The 23,933-nt window shown below is 39.6% G+C and overlaps 1 protein-coding gene across 4 annotated transcripts in view; it reads left to right on the plus strand.

The window, feature by feature from the left end:
• spg11 (SPG11 vesicle trafficking associated, spatacsin) overlaps nucleotides 1–23,933 on the plus strand; it is a 96,196-nt gene that overhangs the window by 33,580 nt on the left and 38,683 nt on the right. For 3 of the 4 annotated variants that reach the window (XM_076303185.1, XM_076303211.1, XM_076303204.1), the window contains 11 exons: nucleotides 8,325–8,470; nucleotides 9,041–9,205; nucleotides 11,327–11,393; nucleotides 11,469–11,634; nucleotides 15,340–15,566; nucleotides 15,673–15,787; nucleotides 15,879–16,038; nucleotides 16,225–16,476; nucleotides 17,306–17,506; nucleotides 18,453–18,560; nucleotides 19,576–19,741. In XM_076303185.1, the coding sequence (XP_076159300.1) occupies nucleotides 8,325–8,470; nucleotides 9,041–9,205; nucleotides 11,327–11,393; nucleotides 11,469–11,634; nucleotides 15,340–15,566; nucleotides 15,673–15,787; nucleotides 15,879–16,038; nucleotides 16,225–16,476; nucleotides 17,306–17,506; nucleotides 18,453–18,560; nucleotides 19,576–19,741 (1,773 nt within the window). The remainder of the gene's footprint in view (nucleotides 1–8,324; nucleotides 8,471–9,040; nucleotides 9,206–11,326; nucleotides 11,394–11,468; nucleotides 11,635–15,339; nucleotides 15,567–15,672; nucleotides 15,788–15,878; nucleotides 16,039–16,224; nucleotides 16,477–17,305; nucleotides 17,507–18,452; nucleotides 18,561–19,575; nucleotides 19,742–23,933) is intronic. The other variant, XM_076303194.1, reaches the window with a different exon arrangement.

Raw genomic sequence — 23,933 nt, forward strand, 5'->3', positions numbered from 1 at the left:
TCCGCCATAGTCCTTTTCATCTCGCGTACCCCCTAGAAGCAGCTCGCGTACCACCGGGGGTACGCGTACCACAGTTTGGGAATCCCTGGCCTACAACAACTGGGAAGCTTTAATTTATAGGTCAGAATAATGCAGAAATGAGTAGCCTAGGCCAAGTAAACATACTCTGTAGCTATGTTGACAGCACAAACGTTATACCTCAACTTCTGTAGTGTGTTTTAACAATACTTTGGTCATATGGTCCGTTTCCAAACAGTAAGGTTTTCATCAGGTCCCTTTCCACAGGTTATCAAGAGCCAGATAGTATAACGTTACTTAAAACGCTACTGGTTAGTGAGCAAATGTAACGTTAACGTCAGTGCTTAGCTGGGAGCGACGTTAGGTTTGAATGTCGTTAGCTAAGGTTATCGAAACCTACAGCTAACCGGTCAATTTAAAGTGACGACTTATTAACGTTGATTAGGTGGGTTTCATAACTTTCCTTACATAATAAATATCAACGGATAGGATAAGTGCTAACGTTAACTATTCCCCTAACGTTAGAACGGCTACTTGTGACCTATCATTTCATACATAGGGCTAGCTATAGTATAGAATGCTACATAACATAATGTTTGACGACATAAATGAGTCAAATACCAAAAATCGGACCACTTACCTTGTCTGTAGTTAGAGAAATGTGCCTCTGGAGGAGAGTTTTACGAGCAAGTAAAGTATCACGGCAGGCCAAAACGTTCAGAAGATTCACAGCTCCAGTGGTAGAAAGATTGCAGCGGACCAGCTGTTGATTGCCTTCAGGTGCAGGTCACGTCATGATGCTAAAAGTTGCCGCCACGGCGGTCAATATTAAGTCTATGGGATTTTATTGCTCTTTTATCGTAAATATCTCAAAAAGTTCACAAATATGAAAAATACATTCTACGATTGTCCGTTACAAGAGCTTTGTAGGAGTCTTTGAATGAGGTCAGACGGTTCAGCGGTTTCAGTCGCATTAAACGTTGAATTTGGTCGGAAGAAGAATAATAAGAAGAACAGCAATAACAGTCCATTGCATTTACATGCAATGCAATAAGGACTTAGGTAATGTTACCATTAGCGTTGGTTGAGTGATGGAGGCCAATTTGATTGATTGCATTTGTAGAAAACTATAAATGCGGTTATACCAAGCAAATTGATAGCAGCACTATAATTGTATCTTTCGACTGTCATTTGTTGCATGTGCTACAAAAATCATTCTGTGCAATGGAAGATTTACCAACGTTACACCGGTCTGATACAGTTTTGCCTATACATGCGTGAGACTGAGACGCCTGTTTATTTTGTTTTAAGTGCGTGCAGGGTGTGAGAGGGGAATCGATGTGCTTTGATTCCAGCTTGGTAGTTGTAGTCTGTGAAATTAAAAAGCACGTGTGTGTGAAGTATCCAAACAATGACACCTTCATTTCATTATGGCTGCTTTAGCAACACACCTTAAGCTACTGTGTAGTGGGTCCCATTTAGAAGTGGCTACTTTTAGAAGTGGCTTTAGAAGTGGCTTTCTTTGACTCATGGAGCTGCGTGAATTTTATTACAACTTTTCGCCACGATATGGCAGTTTAAGTCCGCTTGATACTGTAAGGCGTAAGCCATTGGTTTCCAAAGGAGATTTTATTTGTGTCGCTAGCATAGCCTATTGACAATTTATGTTGTAAATAGGCCTATCTTATAAGCCTACCTGTAGCTTAGGGAAGCTAACAGCTTTCTATTAGGATCTAGTTACAGTGCATGAAAATGCACTGTACTGTTCTTCCTAGGCTTCTTCTTATTATTATTATTACAGTGCATGGAAATGCCCTGTACTGTTCTTCCTAGGCAACTTCTTATTATTATTCCGCTTACCACTTTTTCCGTACGCTATTTCTCTTGAACAGTTTAACTTAGAAACTTCATTCAAACTTTGTAACGTAGGTATTCAAACGGACAAAGCTGCTATGTCTTTTCAACTTTGAAACTTTTATACTTTTTAAACTATTAAAGAAAAACTTTTTAAAAATCCCCATAGACTTAACATTGCCGATTGTGACATCATAATACGGCCGGTAAGCAATTAGAATCCTATGGCAGGTGTTCAGGCCACCTGCATACAATCTGGGTCAATTAAGACTACACATCCTATTCAACTGTTTCCTCTGCCCAAAACTGTTTCAAAATAAAAGTCCTCACTACAATAATCCACTGTTAAACAATGTAACCCATTAAACATTAAACTTTTTACATTCAACTTTTAAACGGTCTACTTTTAAACTATCATTAAACTATCTATCTATTAAACTAGCTGTCTATCAACAACCTAAACTATCTACATTCAGCTTTTAAACTTTTACACTACCGTAAAACTCCAAATAATAGCCTGGGCTTTTATTTTCCCAAATCGCCAAAATGCACCGGCTAGTATTAGAGACAGGCGTCTATATGAGACAGGCCTTTAATTTCCTTTACACAAAACTTTTCCTCTGCAAAGATGGAAAATATTACCAAATTAATTATTTCAAACACACTGAATGTCTACCTATATGACTATCTAATGACATTTACGGATCATCATGCATTTAGTGTTGAGATGTTGTTCATTGAGTGAGATACAGTAAGATCCAAATAGCGGGGATAGCCAGAACAGATTAAACACTTTTTAATCAAACGTAATTTACAAAGAGATCGTATCACACTGAAAGCATATATTTTGTCACTAGCAACCTAGCCTATATCGTCCTTTGTCAAATGCAGTTGCATTATCAGCCCTGACCAAAACCGTTCAGTAATTATTTATGCAAAAATGGAACGTGCGTAATGTTGCATTCTCCCTCCTTTTCAGCACGAATGAAACAGCATGAGAGAACATGAACCATATTCTTTCTCCCGTATTTTATTCAGCTTACATTTCAAATCATAGCCTACTTCTTTCTCTTTATCGCCATGGCAGTACGCATTTAGAATAAAGAATAACGTTCGCGAATCATTTTGTTGCCAGCATAAAAACAAGCTTATAGGCCTATCCGCAAATTTTAAACACAAGGGATGAATTGAGCGATGACGAAGTCGGACATAATAGGCATAGATCATATTGAAAAAAGTTATAGAATTTGGAACTCTAGCTTTTCCCCACCGCAGTCTTTTCATGCCATCTAATCATAACGTTAGCGTGCGCAGTCTGCACCATTCTCAAGTCCAAATCACACCAAAGATTCGCAACGAGATGAGCTGCAACATTCTATTAACCAGCAACTTGATAGCTAGTTAGCATGGTTAGCATAGTTAGCATGCTAGCATGTTAGCATACTAGCATGTTAGCATGCTAGTTAGCATTTTTAGCAAAACTGCTAAAAAAGATTAGCTAAGTTAACTAAGTCACATGGTTAGCATAGTTAGCATGCTAGCATAGTTAGCATGCTAGCATGTTAGCATGCTAGTTAGCATTTTTATCAAAACTGCTAAAAATGATTAGTTAAGTTAGCTAAGTCACATGGTTAGCATAGTTAGCATGCTAACATGTTAGCATGCTAGTTAGCATTTTTTACAAAACTGCTCAAAATGATTAGCTAAGTTAGCTAAGTCACACGGTTAGCATAATTAGCATGCTAGCATGTTAGCATGCTAGTTAGCATGCTAATTAGCATTTTTAGCAAAACTGCTAAAAACGATTAGCTAAGTTAGCTAAGTCACATGGTTAGCATAGTTAGCATGCTAACATGTTAGCATGCTAGTTAGCATTTTTAGCAAAACTATTAAAAATGATTAGCTAAGTTAACTAAGTAACATGGTTAACATAGTTAGCATGTTCACATTGCTAACATGCTAGTTAGCATAACTACTAAAAATGAAAACATTAGCTAAGTTAACTAAGTTAAGTATTATCCACCTATTTAACCGTTCAATAATTCCAACTATATTAAACCTTATCTACCAAGCAAATCATTTAACCATATAAACTATCCACCTATTAACTGTTCAGTCACTCCAACTATATTAAACCTCATCTACCTAGCAACCAATATAGTTTGTTTTTACTCTGTATGATATTTTACATCATATTTTTTGCATTTTCATGCACTATATTTCCTTCAGGAAATGCTTTTCTAGTTATTCTTCTTCTTCTAACGCAGTTAATGCAGCTTCAACCGTTTAACGTAGAAACTTCATTCAAACTGCGTTGCGTAGGTCTTACTTATGACATGTGGGCTTTGTATTTTTCATCTTTGTAACTTTTATACTTTTTAAACTATTAATTAAAAACTGCTCAAAATTTCCCCATAGACTTAACATGGGCTGATGACATCACAATGGACTAATTAACTTGATTTGCACCTGGTATCATCTTCCAGCTGCTCATCTAGGCCCCATCAAAGAATCAGTTCAACTGATTGCACCTGTATCAACTGCTTTCTACTGAACTAGACCAACTCTCTCTGTCTCTCCATTCTACAAGGATATAAGACACATTTCCTCCAACTTTCTATCCATTCATCCTCTTCAAACCATTCACTCATCCACCCATTGAACTATCCATCAACATCCATTAAACAATCTGTCTATCAACATCCATTACACTATCTACATTTAACTTTTAAACTATATACTCTGTCTCAGGCTTTAAGCATACAATATGGCTCTATTAAGACTGCCGTTAAGCAATTAGAATCCTATGGCAGGTGTTCGGGCCAGCTGCATCAACTGCCAGTCTCAGGCTTTAAGCATACAAACTGGCCCTATTAAGACTACACATCCTGTCCAACTGCTTCCTCTGCCAAAAACTGTTTCAAAATAAAAGTCCTCACTACAATATTTCACTGTTAAACAATTTAACCCTTTAAACTACTGAACTTTTTAACTGTTCAGCCATTGTAACTGTTACTTGTCATCAACTATGACTCCTACCCACTGTAGCTAGTTAGCTAAGTTAGCTAAGTAACTTGGTTAGCATAGTTAGCATAATTAGCATGTTAGCATGCTAGTTAGCATTTTAGTAAAACTGCTAAAAATGATTAGCTAAGTTAGCTAAGTCACATGGTTAGCATAGTTAGCATGCTAGCATGTTAGCATGTTAGTTAGCATTTTTAACAAAACTACTAAAAATGATTAGCTAAGTTAGCTAAGTCACATGGTTAGCATAGTTAGCATGCTAACATGTTAGCATGCTAGTTAGCATAGTTAGCATAACTGTTAAAAATGTTTAGCGAAGTTAGCTAAGTCACATGGTTAACATAATTAGCATGTTAGCATGCTAATTAGCATAGTTATCATAACTAATAACAATGATTAGCTAGGTTAGCTAAGTCATATGATTAGCATTGTTAACATTTTAACATTGTTAGCATGCTAGTTAGCAAGGTTACTTGGTTAGCATTATTAGAGTGCATGAAAATGCACTCTACTGTTCTTCCTAGGCTTCTTCTTCTTATTATTATTAGAGTGCATGAAAATGCACTCTACTGTTCTTCCTAGGCTTCTTCTTATTAGAGTGCATGAAAATGCACTCTACTGTTCTTCCTAGGCTTCTTCTTCTTCTTCTTCTTCTTCTTCTTCTAACGCAGTTAATGCAGCTTCAACCGTTTAACGTAGAAACTTCATTCAAACTGCGTTGCGTAGGTCTTACTTATGACATGTGGGCTTTGTATTTTTTTATCTTTGTAACTTTTATACTTTTTAAACTATTAATTAAAAACTACTCAAAATTTCCCCATAGACTTAACATGGGCTGATGACATCACAATGGACTAATTAACTTGATTTGCACCTGGTATCATCTTCCAGCTGCTCATCTAGGCCCCATCAAAGAATCAGTTCAACTGATTGCACCTGTATCAACTGCTTTCTACTGAACTAGACCAACTCTCTCTGTCTCTCCATTCTACAAGGATATAAGACACATTTCATCCAACTTTCTATCCATTCATCCTCTTCAAACCATTCACTCATCCACCCATTAAACTATTCATCAACATCCATTAAACAATCTGTCTATCAACATCCATTACACTATCTACATTTAACTTTTAAACTATATACTCTGTCTCAGGCTTTAAGCATACAATATGGCTCTATTAAGACTGCCGTTAAGCAATTAGAATCCTATGGCAGGTGTTCGGGCCAGCTGCATCAACTGCCAGTCTCAGGCTTTAAGCATACAAACTGGCCCTATTAAGACTACACATCCTGTTCAACTGCTTCCTCTGCCAAAAACTGTTTCAAAATAAAAGTCCTCACTACAATATTTCACTGTTAAACAATTTAACCCTTTAAACTACTGAACTTTTTAACTGTTCAGCCAGTGTAACTGTTACTTGTCATCAACTATGACTCCTACCCACTGTAGCTAATTAGCATGGTTAGCATGCTAGCATGTTAGCATACTAGCATGTTAGCATGTTAGTTAGCATTTTTAGCAAAACTGCTAAAAATGATTAGCTAAGTTAGCTAAGTCTCATATTTAGCATAGTTAGCATGCTAACATGTTAGCATGCTAGTTAGCATTTTTATCTACATTTAACTTTTAAACTATATACTCTGTCTCAGGCTTTAAGCATACAATATGGCTCTATTAAGACTGCCGTTAAGCAATTAGAATCCTAGGCCAGGTGGCCAGGCCACCTGCACCCTATCAGTTTCTCAGGCTAACCTTTCTCAGACTATCCACCTATTTGACTGTTCAGTCAGTCCAACTATATTAAACCTCATCTACCTAGTTCAGTCATTCCAACTATATTAAACCTCATCTAGCTAGCAAATAATTTAACCTTTTACACTATCCCCCTCTTTAACCGTTCAGTCATTCCAACTATATTATACCTCATCTACCTAGTTCAGTCATTCCAACTATATTAAACCTCATCTACCTAGTTCAGTCATTTCAACTATATTAAACCTCATCATGTTGGTTGCCAATTAGCACATCATCTGTTTTAACAATATATTTCACACCATATGTTTTGCATTTTCATGCACTGGTAATTCCCTGGAATTGCGTTTTCTAGTTTGTTAGTTACAGTTTTGTCATAACTCCCTGATGCATTTTTGCATTTAGAATAGCCAGAGCGTGAACAATATCGGGTGCCTATGGACTAGGCTTGGTGAACCCAGCCTGATCTGCCCGCTATTTATTTTTTGATTTCTTAAAAGATTGAGGTTGGTCTGGTGAAAGCCAGACTAGCCATGGACCTCAGTTACACAATGCAAGGGAACATGAATCAGCCTATATTTGCACGAACAATAACGGACAACAGCTCTTCAACTTTGGCCCGTTAAAATGTGTATGAACAGTCTAGCGACGCATTTCATCAAGGCCCATTTGGACATGTCAGTTATTTGCACCACTAGATGTAAAACAGCATTTCGTTTCAGACTACTGTTACTTAATTTGTGCATTAACAATAAGGTTTCAGACTACTGTTACTTAATTTGTGCATTGACAATAAAGTATTACATGAACTAAAGATGACTAAAGTCTTATGTAGAAGAAGAAACATTCACAAAAAATCCATCCATCCAAAAATGACCTTTGTTTTTGATAGCTGTTTTTGTTTATAAATAAATAAATAAATAAATAACATTATGCTGATACCTTTTGCCTTTCCCAAATACAATGTAGCCTACAGGTGTAAGTGACCTTTCATCAATCCAGTTGCAATGGATGAACTGTGATGAACTGCCCTACTTGTGATTGTTTAGAGATGTTAAAGGTTTTATAACAATGCTACATCTTCTTTGGCTATTCTACAATCTATTCACCTTTTCAGCACCAGTAGGCTACTCTCTGTGCAGCCGCACACACACACTCAGGCATGCCAAACAAGCATACACAAAAGTTTCAAGAGTGGGGGATGGAGTAAAATATGGAGACAAATTGAAGTGTGATTTATTTTCGCGGAACGGATGTACAGGACTGAGCGGCGGTCATATTTTGTACCGATATGCGGTACATCTAGTCTTAGTTAGCATAGTTGACTGCTGACCTGGAATGGGCAGCAATACAACAAATGTGTTGAAAGCAAAATACTACAAAAAAAGCAAAATACTCTATCTTGCATAATGCTCTTACGATTTATTATTGATTCAGAAAAGCAGATTAGAATCCTGCACATTAGAATTTGAATGCTGCACATTACCTTACAGTATCCTAAACCAGTGCATCTTAATCTGGGGGTCGCCATTTGATGTGACCAATATGATGCAACCACTTGTTTTTGTAAATGTATAGAAATCTTGAGAGGGAACCCCCCCATAGAGATTTCAACTTGAATTACACTGTGAGATTTGGGTTGATTGAATTTCATTTTGTTGTAATCCACCAGAACCAGAGAGGGTCTTTGAGGGCAGCTTGACTAGTGCCCGTGTCCTCATCCCCGGCAGCCAGGGCAGTGTAAGCAGCATGCTGCTTGAGGGTCACAGCCTTCTGGCTCTATCAACAATTATGTTTGCCCCAGGCAGCATAGACCAGGTTGGGTCTTTTATGTCTTTCTGTGTTAGTCTTATATTGTCACTCATTCTCTGTTCCTTTGTCTTTTGTATTATTGTCAATATTGTCATTAAGAAAATAACTGGCTTGGACATATTGTCCAGCATGGATGTTGGATTGAAGTTTTTTTCCCCCCTTTGATTTGACTGTGTAGCCATTCCTGACCAAGGTCTGGGAAAACAGTAAATTTGGTCAGCTCATTTTGAGCTGGAAGGAAGTACAAAATGTCCATATATTGATCAGATCAGTGTGTATAGGCTGCACAATATGTTTTTTTAAGTAGAGCATAGAAAAATAAAATTTGGGCACTGTAAAAAGGATCACTAATTTAAAAGCATCCACCTAAGCCTGCCTTTGTAAGTCTTGGTATGGTAAGTATGGTCTGGTCAGATGATGCTTTTACTAAGTGAGTAGGCTGTGACATTTTGCATTATATCTTAACATTTGATAACAGTTGATCACAAATGTTCTGCTTGCCTTGACTGTTTTATTTAGATAAAGTTGCTCTTTTGTCATTGTTATTTTGTTGTAAGTTAAATCTGTTCTCTTCAGGTGTCCCAACACACATTGCAGGTCGGCAACTGCCCATGGAAAGCTGACCCCCAACTCCTCAAGATGGCCTTGAGCACATATCCCAAACTGAAGTTTGCTCTCTTCCCACCCAGTGGTCCTTTTGGCATGGGACCATCAGATATATCAATTTACCATCTCATGCAAGTACGTTGAATATTCCATAAGGGCTGTATAGCTGAGCATAAATTATGCATGAAATTGAACTTTCATTGCCATTTATTGATATGATTGTTTATGATTGTTAAAGGAACACGCCACCCAATGTCAGTAGTAATATATGTTCTTACCTTAACTTTCACGAGTTGAGTCATACCTCTCCCGTGTCGGTACGTGCACTCAAACGCTCTGGTGCGCGGCTGGACTGTGTTAGCATGTTGCTATGCTAGCGGGCTTTGACGGTAACTAAGCGTAGAAGTAATCAGAAACATCCACGTTTTCCCGACTTAAATACAGTTGCACTAGTAGTTGATAGAAATGCTACGACCACGCAACATGAAACGTGGCGATTTTCCAAGCGAATAAACCGGAGAACTACAATGTATGGCGCAATAGCACTTGGGAGTACTTCGACCTAGCGTAGTAGTATTGTTAACACCTAATTGTAGATCCTATCCACCACAGAGTTTAGAATCCATGCTGGATCGACCCTCAGCATCTCCCTCCCCTCTGAGCGAGAGAGAGGCACACTAGTGTTAATTTTGTCACCTATTTTTAATTTAGTCTTAGTCTTAGTCTTGTGACGAAATGTCCTTTTTAGTCTTTGTCATATTTAGTCATTCAAATATCATTTTTGTTAGTCGAGTTTTAGTCTGGACTGGACCACTGTCATATTCGTAGACCAGTGTTTCTCAAAGTGTGGTCCAGGGATCACTGGTGGTCCGCAAGCTATCCCAAGTAGTCCACGAGCAGACGTGGTAAAATATAATATAGATGAGTGGTTTGCAATATTGAACCAACTTGTATGTAAAAACAGTTCTGCAACACTGTCTATGTAAGATATGCCAGTTTAAATCATACAGTATGAATCCACACAATAAGCAAAGTGCAAAGACAATAAGCAAGGTGGTTCAGTGAGTAGGCCTATTGTGTAGACTAATTATAGGCTACTGTTGAAGTAGGTCTAATTTTTTTTTTAGCTAGGGTTAGTTAAGTTGTCCTGAAACTGAAAAAGTTTGAGAAACACTGTCATAGGCCAAAGTATTAATGTTTTACTCCGCCTCGCTAGATGGCGATATGCGCCCAAACACAACACATTCCCCAAACAGACTCTCCATCTTAGCCATAGCTAATTTACAATTTACAAAAGATTCACTGAACAAAAATGCTGATGTGGTACATGAAAATTTAGCTAAAAATGTGGAGAATGCAATGCAATCAAGCATTTTGGACGATATATTGTCACAAGCTGGCAGAATAGGCAACAGGCCGATGTGCGTTTTATTTGGAGACTGGAGATTTGCTGCTGATATTCTGGGGATAGGCTACAACATAGCCAATGTACGACTTTAGCCTTTTAATATATTTGCTGCATTAGATCAGTCTTTCTAGAACAGGCAAGGGCTTTCTAGCCTCACGTCAGGAGCGCTGCATCACCCATAGCCTACATTAAAACAACCAGCGGATGGTGGGCGGGTGCAGTTTTGAAAATTGGTCAAAAAACTTTGGTGCTGATGGATGATAAGTTTTGCTATGCAGTTATGGTTGAAATAATAGCCCATCAGCGCATCTCTAGTGTGTGTGCCTCTCTCTCGCTCAGAGGGGAGGGAGAGGCTGAGGGTCAATCCAGCATGGATTCTAAACTCTGTGGTGGATAGGATCTATAATTAGGTGTTAACAATACTACTACGCTAGGTCGAAGTACTCCCAAGTGCTATTGCGCCACACATTGTAGTTCTCCGGTTTATTCGCTTGGAAAATCGCCACGTTTCATGTTGCGTGGCCGTAGCATTTCTATCAACTACTAGTGCAACTGTATTTAAGTCGGGAAAACGTGGATGTTTCTGATTACTTCTACGCTTAGTTACCGTCAAAGCCCGCTAGCATAGCAACATGCTAATACAGTCCAGCCGCGCACCAGAGCGTTTGAGTGCACGTACCGACACGGGAGAGGTATGACTCAACTCGTGAAAGTTAAGGTAAGAACATATATTACTACTGACATTGGGTGGCGTGTTCCTTTAAGGAATTTGTAAGCTTGATGGAAAGTAGAACAAAGTTTATTTGCAGAGATTTGAAAGTTTTCAACCTTACCTTTTCCCTGAACAGTCTCTAAATCCTTTGGATTCCTCTAGACTGTTTTGGTGGCAATCAGCCAATACATTGGGCATTACAGGTGGGTTTCACAAATTTCCTCTAAAATGTCTTCCTTGTCTTTTTTTAATGATCTAATCACCTAGTCTCTTTACAGAGATGTCTGCAGAACTGCCTCATTTCTCCACCCCATATCTTGTAAACAAACATGCCCTCCTTGAAAATCTGGACTTTTTGCATCACTTGAGGCATGGACGACCCTCCTTTGCCTATGGAACTTTTCTAGTTCAACATCTGGCAAGTTTCAATGATGAGAAACTACTGTGAGTAATTTTCCATTTTTAACAATATACCGTATTTTCCGGATTATAAATTGCTCCGGATTATAAGTCGCATTAGTAAAAAAAAACATATATAAGTCGCACCAGACTATAAATCGCATTTATTTCTAAATTTATTTCACAAAATCCAAGACCAAGAACAGACAGACTATGTAACTGAACACATAGAGGCCAAAAAGATTGAGAATTTTACTGGGAATCTTAAGTGAAGGAGTGAATGGCTAGCCTGGAAAATCCAGATCCTGATAATCTAGAAAGATTAAGGATCTGGCCAAGAACAATGTAATGGCCCAACTCGAGGGGCGGCAACAAGCATGCATTTAAAAATATCACTGCACGCAATTGGATAACACTAGACCATGTTTACTCTGAATGATTTCGGACTTTGACGCAATCGGATAACACTACGACCAATGTGTACTGTCCTCCAACGTTGCAGCGCTGTCTTCATCAGTTTAGCTGGTTCCCCAGAATGTTGGGGTAAAAGTAACGTGCATCATTGCTCTTTGCCAGAGTGTCTCGCAGAGACAATTCCATTGTGCTCTCACGGGAACTCTGGATTTCCAGGGTAGTGAATGGTGGCAAGCTGAGGAGAACTGGGCGATAAGGAAGGCGGCCAAGGGCCCGTTGGTAATTGTAAAGCAATTTACAAAAGATTCACTGAACAAAAATGCTGATGTGGTACATGAAAATTTAGCCAAAAATGTGGAAAATGCAATCAAGCATTTTGGGTGATGTGGAGGGACAAGCCGGCAGCAGAGCAAATGCTCGGCAGGCTACCTCCGAGAGAACGAGAGTGTAAAAAAGATACACGTTTAAAATAACATTTTGAGTTGCGTGTCCCGAGTCCCAACAAAAGCCTGTCGGAACGCTAAATTGTCCCGGTTTACACCAATCAGTATTAAAGTGTGGTATTATTCTAGCCTGATCATTAACTAAACCCATGTAGAAAGACTATAGCCTAAAGCGTCCAGCATATGATTTTGATAATGTGCATGTGCCCGCTTGTGTCAGTCAATCGTAACAGTCTGCATAATCTTTGCAGTCAACCTTACAGTGTTTCTCTGCAGATATGCCTTGTCCTATCTGCCTCATTTTAAAGGTTAGGACAATTCTTAAGAGAAAGTCATAATTCTCTCAAATGTTTTCATGCATCTCTGGATAACGGCCGTGTGAGGAATGTTTAGGAGACAGACTCTTAAATCCTCAAATTATGGCCGGGGTATTTTATTTACTTAGGCTGCGCAAAGCATATGCATTTATTTGGGGCAGGCTTGTATTCGAGGCAGGCCTTTATTTCTTATGTGCGTTTTATTGCCTTCTCTTTTATTGTGAGACGTGCGTTTCGTTTGGAGCTTCATACCGGTAGGCTATCAAAAGCAGAAAATGTTCAGTTTGGTTTGGTTTGGTAGCCTAAATTGAGTTATTTTTTTAATTATGCATGATTTGCTTTTTTATTAAATTCGTAGGCTGGAATGCCTTGCGGCAACAATTGTGTAAATGTACAGTAGGCTAGTACTGCTTCAGCTTCTGGCAAGCTCAGAAGGGGGCAGCAAGTGACTGGTAGCTTGAGAGCGATGTGTTGGAGACTCATGGTGTAGGACAGGGATTCCCAAACTGTGGTACGCGTACCCCCGGTGGTACGCGAGCTGCCACTAGGGGGTACGCGAGATGAAAAGGGCAATGGCGGAAAGGAGTTAAAAATGATTAATTAATACTCTAATTAATTCATAAATAATACATAATTTCGAATCGGGTTATAATGATATGGAAACGTGAAATTAAAGGAAATCATTTGTAAACTCTATAATAGGGTATGTTTTCATTAAAAAATAAGCTACACACAATAGGCTACACAGTAGGCTACACTGCGGGCAGCCAGAATATCTGGCGCGTTAGTTTCGTTGAAGTATAGGCTAGGTAGAAGGCTGCGTAAACATGGAAAACTGCCTAAAAACAGGGACACTGTCCAAAAGGCCTAATTAAAGCGATCGAAGAGGAGAAGCAAGAGAAACAGAGCAGGACACAGGTAACGATGGAATGGGATGGGGGGCAGACTAATGAAGGTGGAGATGGAGCACAGGGGGATAAAAGAAAGAACGAGACAGAAAAGACTGCGCGAAGAAAGCTAAAGTATGATGGATTGGGAGACAGACTGCCCAAAGCCACAGTGCGTGGTCTGCAGTGAGATGCTACCTAACCATTCTAATGTGGTTCTCCACTGTTTTTTGTAACGTGAGAGCTCATAGACCAGTTGCACATTTTGATTATGTTATCATGTAGGGCGGCTAATTAAACAACGATGCCTGGAATGCGTCAATAGAATGAGTTACTTTTTTATGTGTTGGATGGTGGGGGTACGCGAGCCGAGTCAGGATGTAGAAGGTGGTCCGCGGGGAAAAAAGTTTGGGAACCGCTGGTGTAGGACAATGACTTTTCATTGGCAACAGTATTAAACCAACCAACAATATAAAATATTAAAAAGAGCTCTTTTATTTCATTGAGTTAAATTGAAACAATGTAGGCAATTATTACCCCGGCTTATTTGGGGCCGGGCTTTATTTATAAATAGAATCTCGGCCTGTAAATTTGAGGATTTACGGTATGCACATGTGTTTTAGGCATAGTGCAAGCCCTAATCTCTGACTGAAAGTGCGCAGAACTTTGTCCCGGCGGTGACTCCCCCGAACCCCCTCTAACTTTTGGGCTTAAGTACAAAAAATGTCTGACCTGTCGCAAGTTCACCAAGCTCCCGATCTCATTCCACAAGCCTAGAGCGTCCTCTAGTGACTGTCATGTCGATTCATACCAACATTTAAAAACATGTTAAATTATATATATTTTCATATATAAGTTGCATCTGACTATAAGCAGGACCAGCCAAACTATGAAAAAAAGTGCAATTTATAGTCCAGAAAATACGGTATGCGGTATAATATTCAATAGCGTTTTTAAACAGGTTTGGAATAGTTAATTTCCATATGCTTCTCTGTCTGATTTTGTATGCACATGCATGCTAATCTGTAAGGGACCTTTCAAGCTAATCTTTAGACTTTTATTTTAAATCAGACAGATGATTTCATAAAAAAGCTTGTCCTGCAACCTGAACTGATAGTGAACTGATAGGCACATTGTTGCAGGGAAATGTTTAACGAAAGCATCCAGTTGCTTGTTACAACTGAAGTGTGATTGTGTGAATGCACATGGTATGGAAGAATTTTTGCAGTTCTTTTTTAATGTCATTATATCTCTATAACAAGAGTCGTTTTTTGCACTGAGATCACGCAACATTCAGAGGAGACTTCTTTATGCTGCATCGTGTGCCTAAAAACGAGGCGAAACATTGCTGGCCTGGTACTTCGTACTGCAAGTTTTTGGTGTTTACATACAAGCCAGCATATTGAGGAGCCAGGAGGCAGAACCAAATAGCAACTGCACGGTGGTCTGTTCACAGAAATTAATCCGCTTGGCGTCGGGCCGTTTTACAACCTCGACCGTCCATTATCCCTTACATATAATTTCTCCAAAGTTTCGGCATAGGAGCACCTATGATTTTTTTTTTTCTTCTGATTTTTCTGAGGGGGTGACCTGTGAGGCTCTGGGTGATTTTGACCTGGAATGGAATATTGCCGTATGCCCCCAAACAAGTACAAACATCTGATCATCTAACACATGTTTTGGTTACAGCTTAAGCCATGCTGCAGAGTTGGCCTACGGTCTGGGCTTGCAGCATTTCAACACACCCTCTGTGGCAGCTGCCTGTGTCTGCTTCTGTGAACTACTAGGTGTCTGCAGCCTTAAACTACGGGTAGACATTAAGGCTTTCAGTCTCCAACTGAAGTTCTTGAATAAGAACTCTGAAGGAAACGATGGGAGCTCTCTAAACGAGTGCTTAAGTAAGTTGGAATGCCATGGTACGTGTATTCATTGGTGGACAAAAAAATATGACTCACAGACTTGTACTTTTCTTTATATCACAAATACATCTTGTAGAATAGTATGGGTTTATTTGTGTTTTAGTTGGAAAATGTAACCAGCTGGTGGAGTCTGAATGGAAACAGCCTAGAGGTTGGGAGTTGCTGAATGGCTTGGAGAAAGCTGTGAAGAACACCGTGGAGAACAGATGCATTAGCAGGTCTTTTTAAGAATGGAGATGTATATAGACATACACAAACACATTTTTATCATAACAACATCCAGAATTATGCCTTTGCATTTCTCTTCAGGGTATCTCATGAAGCTCTGCAGGAATGGGCATTACCTGTACAATTTTCCCAGCTGCATGGTCTGACCCTTACCACTGTGTATCCATGTGAATGTGCAGCTGATGGAGAGTGGCTTTACTTGCTGCTCTTTGTTCAGCAGCACAGCTATCCTCCACAGCAGGTATATTTCTGCCTTATATACCTGCGTCAATATGCATGCAGATATATAGTGCAAATCCACCATACTGCCCATACTGCTTTTCCAAACTGTGCGTGCTCAAACTGACTGACCTTTTTTCATAATATATGTACATATCTCTTTAGATGAGATGATGAGTTTGTGAAATGGTTGTTTCTTTTTCTCCAGGTTAGGGCAATTGTGACAAGTTTTTGCCTAGCCCTACAGACCCATCTTTCACTAGCCTTTCAGGACCTGCAGGCCCCTCTCCAGTCAGAACATGAGGAGTTGCTGGGTAGAGAGGAGTACCTTGAGCCCACAAAAGAGCTATTTCAGGTGGTCCTTCAGAGCCAAGGGCAGCCATGTCCATGGAGGTATCAGCTGGGAGAGGCGATGGCCCAGCACTGCCCTCCACTCGCTATATTTGCAGCATGTGAAAAGGTATTAATTAATTAAAAAGCATCGGCAACTGAAATTAAGAATTATTTATATTGGCTTGTCATTGTAATACATAAGATATGGTTGGGCCGATGGACGATATCATCACCCATTGTGATGGTTGACCAACATCACGATGGAAAGCAACCATCATGATTCCACGTCTCCACAAGCCAGACACACACTTATTCTACAGAACCTGTTTTAACATAGGTTAAAAGATAAAACCGTTTCCCTGGAAATTAAATTGAGCCTAGAACTGATGCATATACAGGGTAGCTTACTTAACTAGCTTACTTTAAAGACCGTCTTATTCAAATAATTCCTGATTGTGACATTGTGAACTTAAAATATTAATGTTTTAGCTAAAATAGTCCTAATGAATTATCGTTAATAGTTAATAGAGGCTACAGCACTGAAGTGCAAATTCACTATTCCGCACCATGTTAAGAAACCATTTCTTTCGTTACATTTATAGGATCAGAATAAATGTAACGAAAGAAATAGTAGTAGTATTAGTAGCTAGTAGTAGCTTTATTGGTAAGCCCAGCGAAAGCTGGCAATGTGGAATATTCCACTGGTCGGTGCACACGCAACTGTTCAGATTGGTTGTCTGTCCATTCACGCAGATTTTACTGGAGCAGATCTTGCACGCCACTTCGGTAGCCTACTGTATATCTCTTAGCTGTCCACTTTCATCAGGCCATTATATTTAGCCTATAATTACTATAAGTATTATTAGAAGAGACATCACTAAATGGCATTAAAGCATGTGCCTTTTAACCATTTACACTTTGAATTTACAGTGTGATTTGTTTTTGTTTCACTGAAGGAGTCGAGCCTTCTGCAGTTCCTCTCTGTGTGGATTTTGACATCTGTAAATATATCCATCACTCAAGAGGCCACTTCCCACATTGATGAGAGTCTGAGCCAGCATGTGTGGAATCTCCATGACCTGGCAATAATTTGGAAAATTCTCTTGAAGAATTGTAATATCAGGCCACTTATACATGGATTTCAGCTCTTTCTAAAGGTAAAATTTACATTAACAAATCATTTTTTATTTGTTTTCAATGAATTATGTATTATGTAACACGATTAGGAATAGACAAAGGCCTGACAAAGCCAAAGGCCTGAACCCCATAGGGTGATGAAGGAAACCTGCAGCGTTTAGAGATACCTGCAGCATAGCCTGCAGCGCACCCGTAGAGAGATACCTGCAGCGTAACCTGCAGCGCACCCGTAGAGATTGGCATGGTTTTATTTCAGTTAGCCTATTAGCTGGTTTGATTTGCATTGAACTCAATGAGCATCAAACCAGCTAATAGGCTAACTGAAATAACACCATGCCAATCTCTAGGTATGGTGAAGGGTATGTGATGATGTGGGGCTATTTCAATTCCAAGGCCAAGGGAACTTTATCAGGATGCATAGTATCCTCTTTTTAGTCAACTTTAGCAGAGGTGCCAATAATTCTGGGGACAACTGTAATTTTATCCTCAATATCTTAATGTTCATAAAGTCCTGAAATATTGGAACAACATTAATAAAGTATTGCATTTGACAAAATATTGATTAATGCAGTGTGGATACAAAAAAAGATTATACCCTTACACCCTCAAGATCACTTTTTTTAAGATATTGATGCCCAAACATGGCTCCCGTGATGAGGCATTTGAGAATGTAATAATTAAAAAGTTGCAATTGAACATCATGCGTACATACAAAGTTGTCAAGTGTAGAACACAGCCAACATTCACAAATAATTACAGAACCAGTAAATCACATGTGTATTTAGCAGCTGCCTCTTAGGAACTATGGTGAGCGTTTCTTGCTTGATCTGACTTACCAGTAAAGCTACCAAACACAAGTTAACTTACTCACTCTGCTGATTATTACTTGAGAATTGAACCTCAGTGTAATGCCGCTTTTGTTGAAATTACTCTGTCCATCTAATTTTTCATGGTCTTCTGTCACAGAAATCCCCTTTGCTCCATATGCTCAACATGTATGAACTCTGCTGTGATACCAAAAAATATGAAGAAGCGAAGACCAAACTTCAAGAATTTCAGAAGTGTCTGTGCAGTGTATGTCCTGCTCATCTGTCTCTGATTTATTTTGATATTCTATTATTTGTTGTTACATTTTATTTAAAGGGGTTATAGAGTGTAAAACAGCATTTGGCGAAGTTGAATAACAGCAGGTATGTAAAATAAACATACCGTGAACTTTAAATCTCATTGTCACCTCCTTCATATGCCAATCCCACAGCTTGAAATGACAGCTGTAAAACGGACTAATCGCAGTGAAGACGCACTGTGACATCAAACTCTGGCATTGAACTATAGCGTCACAAACTAACCCCTTTACATTTCTATGGAGGATTCCGTTCCGTTCCCGTTGGTGAACCAACATTTGACCCCTTCAGAGCATTTCAACCAAACAAAAACTGGTTCAGAACGTGCCACTTTGAGTTGGAACCAAAAAATAGTTATTTTTTCCTGGAGTGCGTGTGTCATTCTACCATTCTATGAGTAAACAAAACTAATCAACTAGCACTGCACTGCACTGCAGACGTTAAATAGCATTTTACACAGCTAATTTTCTTATGGGACACTGTCATATCATCCTCCTGTTTATTTATATTATTAACACTTGTTTATGCATGTAACACCCTCTGTTGATGACACATCCTTGGTTTCATTCAAAACTGGTGGAAATGCAGGCTGGTACACTACATAGCACCAAGGTTCAAAACATTCTGAACCGAACTGGTTCAAGAATGCATTCTCTGATGGTCGAAAAACACCCATACTTGAGAGTCAAGTAGAAGCTGGAGCCTGAGGAAGTAGACATTGGCTGCAAGGGAATTCATTATTTATGTGGATGCCAGAAAATCATGAAGGAGCACTTGTAAAATAACTTCTGGATTTTTTGACAGACCAAAGTTGCATACCTTCTATGTTAACAGCAGAGAATAAGATCAAATACTCTGTTCATCCATTCTATGACCCCTTTAAAGTTTGCACTACTTTCTTTACACTAGAACCTTGTCTAATTACTTTTCTTTTCTTTTTTTTGTCTGTATCTTGTATGTTTTAGCTTCGGGAAGGTGTTGTTCAATCTCCAGTTGGCATACCTGTTCAGTGGCTTGAGAGTCAGGCATCAGTCCTCCTGATGACTATGATCCAGCAGTGTGGCACTCAATATGAGCTAAGGAAATTGCTTCAGCTGATGTCTGACATGGGTCATCTGCTCAAGTCTAATGGTGAGACATTGTTCCTGTAGCTCAACTGGTAGAGGAAGGTGCTAACAACATGACTTTCATGGGGTTCACTTTTGAAGATAAGTTGTTTTTTGGGAACTATATATAAGTTGCCAGGACCTGTAAGACAATGGGCTGCATCTTAGCCGGGCACATTGCAGCGCCAGGCTGGGACATAATGTGACTTTGCCAGTTTGTGACCAGTGCAGTTATCATTTTCTCTTAAGGTGTCTACATTGTCAAAATGGAAAATCAACCAAGAGCTCAGGGGGCTCTAAAGCCCAATATTTTGCTTGAAGTTGCTACTGTATTCTCCACTACTGATATCTGAATGGGGCCTCTCTGTCAAATAACACAGGTTATGTCATGTGATGAGTCCTAATAGGGCCCGAAATGTGAAAGATTTGAATAAGAAGCACAAAACCTGTTGCCATTGAGCGATCATTATATACTTGCAGCCATAATTATACAGATTTGGTAAATGGTAAATGAATTTAACAGACCTCCGGATGTTGGGAAGGCCCATTCATGTGAACAGAATATTCTGCAGCACTCTGGAGAGCCGTATAATAATTTGAATTTAAATTTAAATTATACATTTAAATGATAAAAATGTAAAAGTTATTGTGATTGCTGTGTGTTTTCAACATTCAACTTGTGTAAAATTGCAGTGCAGGAGATTTTAAGTGTTATTATTACACGGCTCTTCACAATGCAAGTAGAACGCTCCATTGACTTGAATGTGATTTCCCAAAGTTCTAGCGGTCATTATTTTCGACTAAAGGACCTCTGAAAAAAATAATGGCCGCTGTCAATGGCAACGGAGTTTGTGCTTCTGAAAAGGTGACTGTTGATCAGCTGTGTTCTAAAGAATGTTTGATTCAAGTTCAGCGTGTGTTGTTGCGAACTATTTGTTTCTCAGCAAAAGCCATGATGAACGGTAACAAATAGGCTATAGCCTAGGCTATGTAGGCTAAAGAGTCATATTGTGGGGAGTTTATTGTTTTGTTTTGGCAAGTAGCTGTGTAACTAGATGTACCGCAGAGCGGTACAAAATATGACCGCCGCCCAGTTCAGCACATTTTTTCCACAAAAAGAAATCACGCTGAAAGGCCTATATGATTCTAACTGTCTCACTAAATTGCATTATCCACACTCAATTCTCACTGGTATCTGCTAGACCAGTGTTTCCCAAACTTTTTTTCTGGCGACCCACTTTTTAAAAATGACAGACCATCGCGACCCATTTCACTTCAAATCTACCCTGCAACCCCCAATATTGTTTTAGGCCACAGGTTCTCCAACTTTTCTATGCCTCCCCCAACCATACATTGCTATAGGATCCCTGCTTTGAACACGGTTGTGTTGCATTTTGAGCACCATCAGCGCTTAATGCGCATCCGAAAGTAGGGGAAATTCTCGCATGTTGCGCAGTCGTCATTCGTCAGCATAGTAAGCTGTTCCTGTATTTCTAAAAAAAAATGTAGGCTACGTTGCGTTGCAGACAAATGGGTCCATAACACTGTGGACGTCAATTCCAATGTAAACAGCAAATAACTCAAGTCGTTAAATTGTATTGTTGTATTATATTATATTGTATAGCCGTTATATCAGAACAAGAGGCGTTTGCGCAATAGCCGGAAGAATGCGCCTTTACCTTGGCGTTAGCGAGGTAGAAAACGAGAGGAATAGTGTTTAAAATGCCCATTTAAATTGTAGACTATAATGCACTGTTGTGCATTTTAAATCAGAAATAAGGTTAGATGCTATTAACTTTAAAGATTGCATCTGCAATCGAAACTGAATGCAAATTGAATGGCCTTATGTCCGGTCTATGGATGTCTGCTTTAGTTGACAGCACGGTCAAATAGATTTTAATCAATAAAGTTGAGGAGCTGGTATCTATTAATGTTCGTGCAAATAGGCGGATTCATGTCCCTTGCAGTTTGCAACTGCGAGGTAGGCTACATGGCAGGCGCCCCACAGAACGGTTTCATTTTGAGAGGTAGATATCCATGCTGGCACCCCCTCTGCGATGCGTTCGTTTCATGCGCCAGTTTCATGAGCTTTTATGACAAAACCGTGACTGTGGTAGTTAACAATCTACATCCTAATAGAAAACTGTTAGCTTTCCTGGTATCAAATGACAAATGGTATCAGTTAGGCCTATAACACAACATAAATTGTGCTGGCGACCCAAATAAAATCTCCTGCGACCCACCCGTGGGTCGCGACCCAGACTTTGGGAAACACTGTGCTAGACAACAAGTACCAAAACATGATTAGTTCATAGATTTCAGATGTAAAATTAATTTTATACAACCCCACCTCCATCTTGCCTGTTCATAATTCTGAGAAATTCTTGATTGTTTGTGTTATGTTTATGTTATGTGTGTGGGTGTGTGAGTGTGTGTGTGTGTGTGTGTGTGCGTGCTTGTGTGTGTGCCTGCGTATGTGCCTGTGCATGCAAGCGTACATATGTCTACTGTGTGAGTATGTGTCATACGTATGATTACTGTGAATGTATGTGTGTGTGTATCTGTTTGTGCCCATGTGTGCACATGAAATAGGTTAACATGACCCCTGGAGGCAAACATACGGAAAAAAATGGTCATCCTAGGCCCAACAGTTCTCAAGATATTCACAGAGAACTGTGTCTGCCCTACCCTCCTTTCGGGGGATCCAGTCCAGCGGGGGGGCTACAGATCAAAACTAAAAATGACGGTTCCATGCTATCCATGTGGGGGTACATGCCCACCAAGTTTTGTGTACCCCGGTCTTTCAGTGTCCCGGGAATCCTTGTTAGTGTACGTCACTAAATGTACACATAAATTATTTTATTGTAAGGCCCCCCATGAACGAAAGTACACAAAACTTGGCATGCATTCGGAGGGTGTCATAATGATCCTACACTTTTAATTTCGTGCAGTTTTGACCTTGTCAGCCAGAGATATTGTGATGAAAACACCTAATTTTTTGCTTTTTAATTTTTAACTAGGTGGCGCTATACATGAAATAAGTGGTAATGGGATGGATTGACATGCCCCCTTAAGACCAACATACATAAAAAAGGTGGACCTCCTAGGCCCTACGGTTCTCGAGATATTCACAGAAAACTGTCTCCGGCCACCTACAGGCCAGTTGGTGTATAGTAACATAAATTAATTTATTGTGTGGCCCCCCATGAACGGAATTCCACAAAACTTGGCGTGCATACAGAGGGTGTCATAATGATGCTACACTTCCAATTTCGTGCAGTTTTGACTATGTTAGGTCACAGATACCTTCAATTACAACACCTCATTTTTACTTTTTTGTGTTTAACTAGGTGGCGCTATACATGAAATGAGTGGTTATGGAATGGGTTGACATGGCCCCTTGAGATCAACATACAAAAAAAAAAAAAGGTCCTCCTAAAGCCTACGTTTTTCGAGATATTCACAGAAAACTGTGTCTGCCCTACCCTCCGTTCGGGGGGTCCAGTCCAGCGGGGGGGCTACAGATCAAAACGAAAAACGATGGTTCCATGCTATCCATGTGGGGTTACATGCCCACCAAGTTTCGTGTACCCCGGTCTTTCAGTGTCCCGGGAATCATTGACGGAAATTTGGGCATGCGAAAAAAAAAAAAAAAATCTGACAAAACCTTCGCTGCGCGGCGGTCATAATAAGCGGGATAATGTATAGAACGCCGGTCTTTATTGGGATGAATAAGTCCCTTCAGGGTGGAACAAGACCCCTCCACTGCGCGTCAGGGTCCGGTTTCGCCCTGTCAGGACTTATTTTCCCAATAATGGCGTTCTATACATTATCCCTTACTTATTTCAATGTCATTTCATTCCTTGTGTATACGTCATATCCACAGGTTTCCTACATCCCATGAGGCCTTGCGTCAAAAATGGGTGCATCTTCCTCAGTATAACAAATGGGACGTGTTTAGGGGGCAGTGTTTCCCACAGAATTGGATTCAATTTGTGGCGGTAGCCGACTTGGACAAGGGGGGGGGGTCTTGTGTAGGTCTAATTGAGTGCCTGTCACTTTCACGTTTGTGAGGGAACCCTTGCAAATTGCAATTGTAACAGTTTAAAGGCTGCTGATGTGGATGCAATTCATAACGTTTTCTACATAGTTAAAATAAAGGTTCGCACTTCTCCTTGGGACAAGCACTTTTGAATTTTGGAAAACACTTTTCCATT

Source organism: Alosa pseudoharengus, unplaced genomic scaffold, assembly GCF_046254945.1.
Source record: "Alosa pseudoharengus isolate Yale_2024_CS ecotype anadromous, Long Island Sound unplaced genomic scaffold, YU_APseudo_1.1 YU_APseudo_1.1_scf_10, whole genome shotgun sequence".
NCBI classification, from domain to species: domain Eukaryota; kingdom Metazoa; phylum Chordata; class Actinopteri; order Clupeiformes; family Clupeidae; genus Alosa; species Alosa pseudoharengus.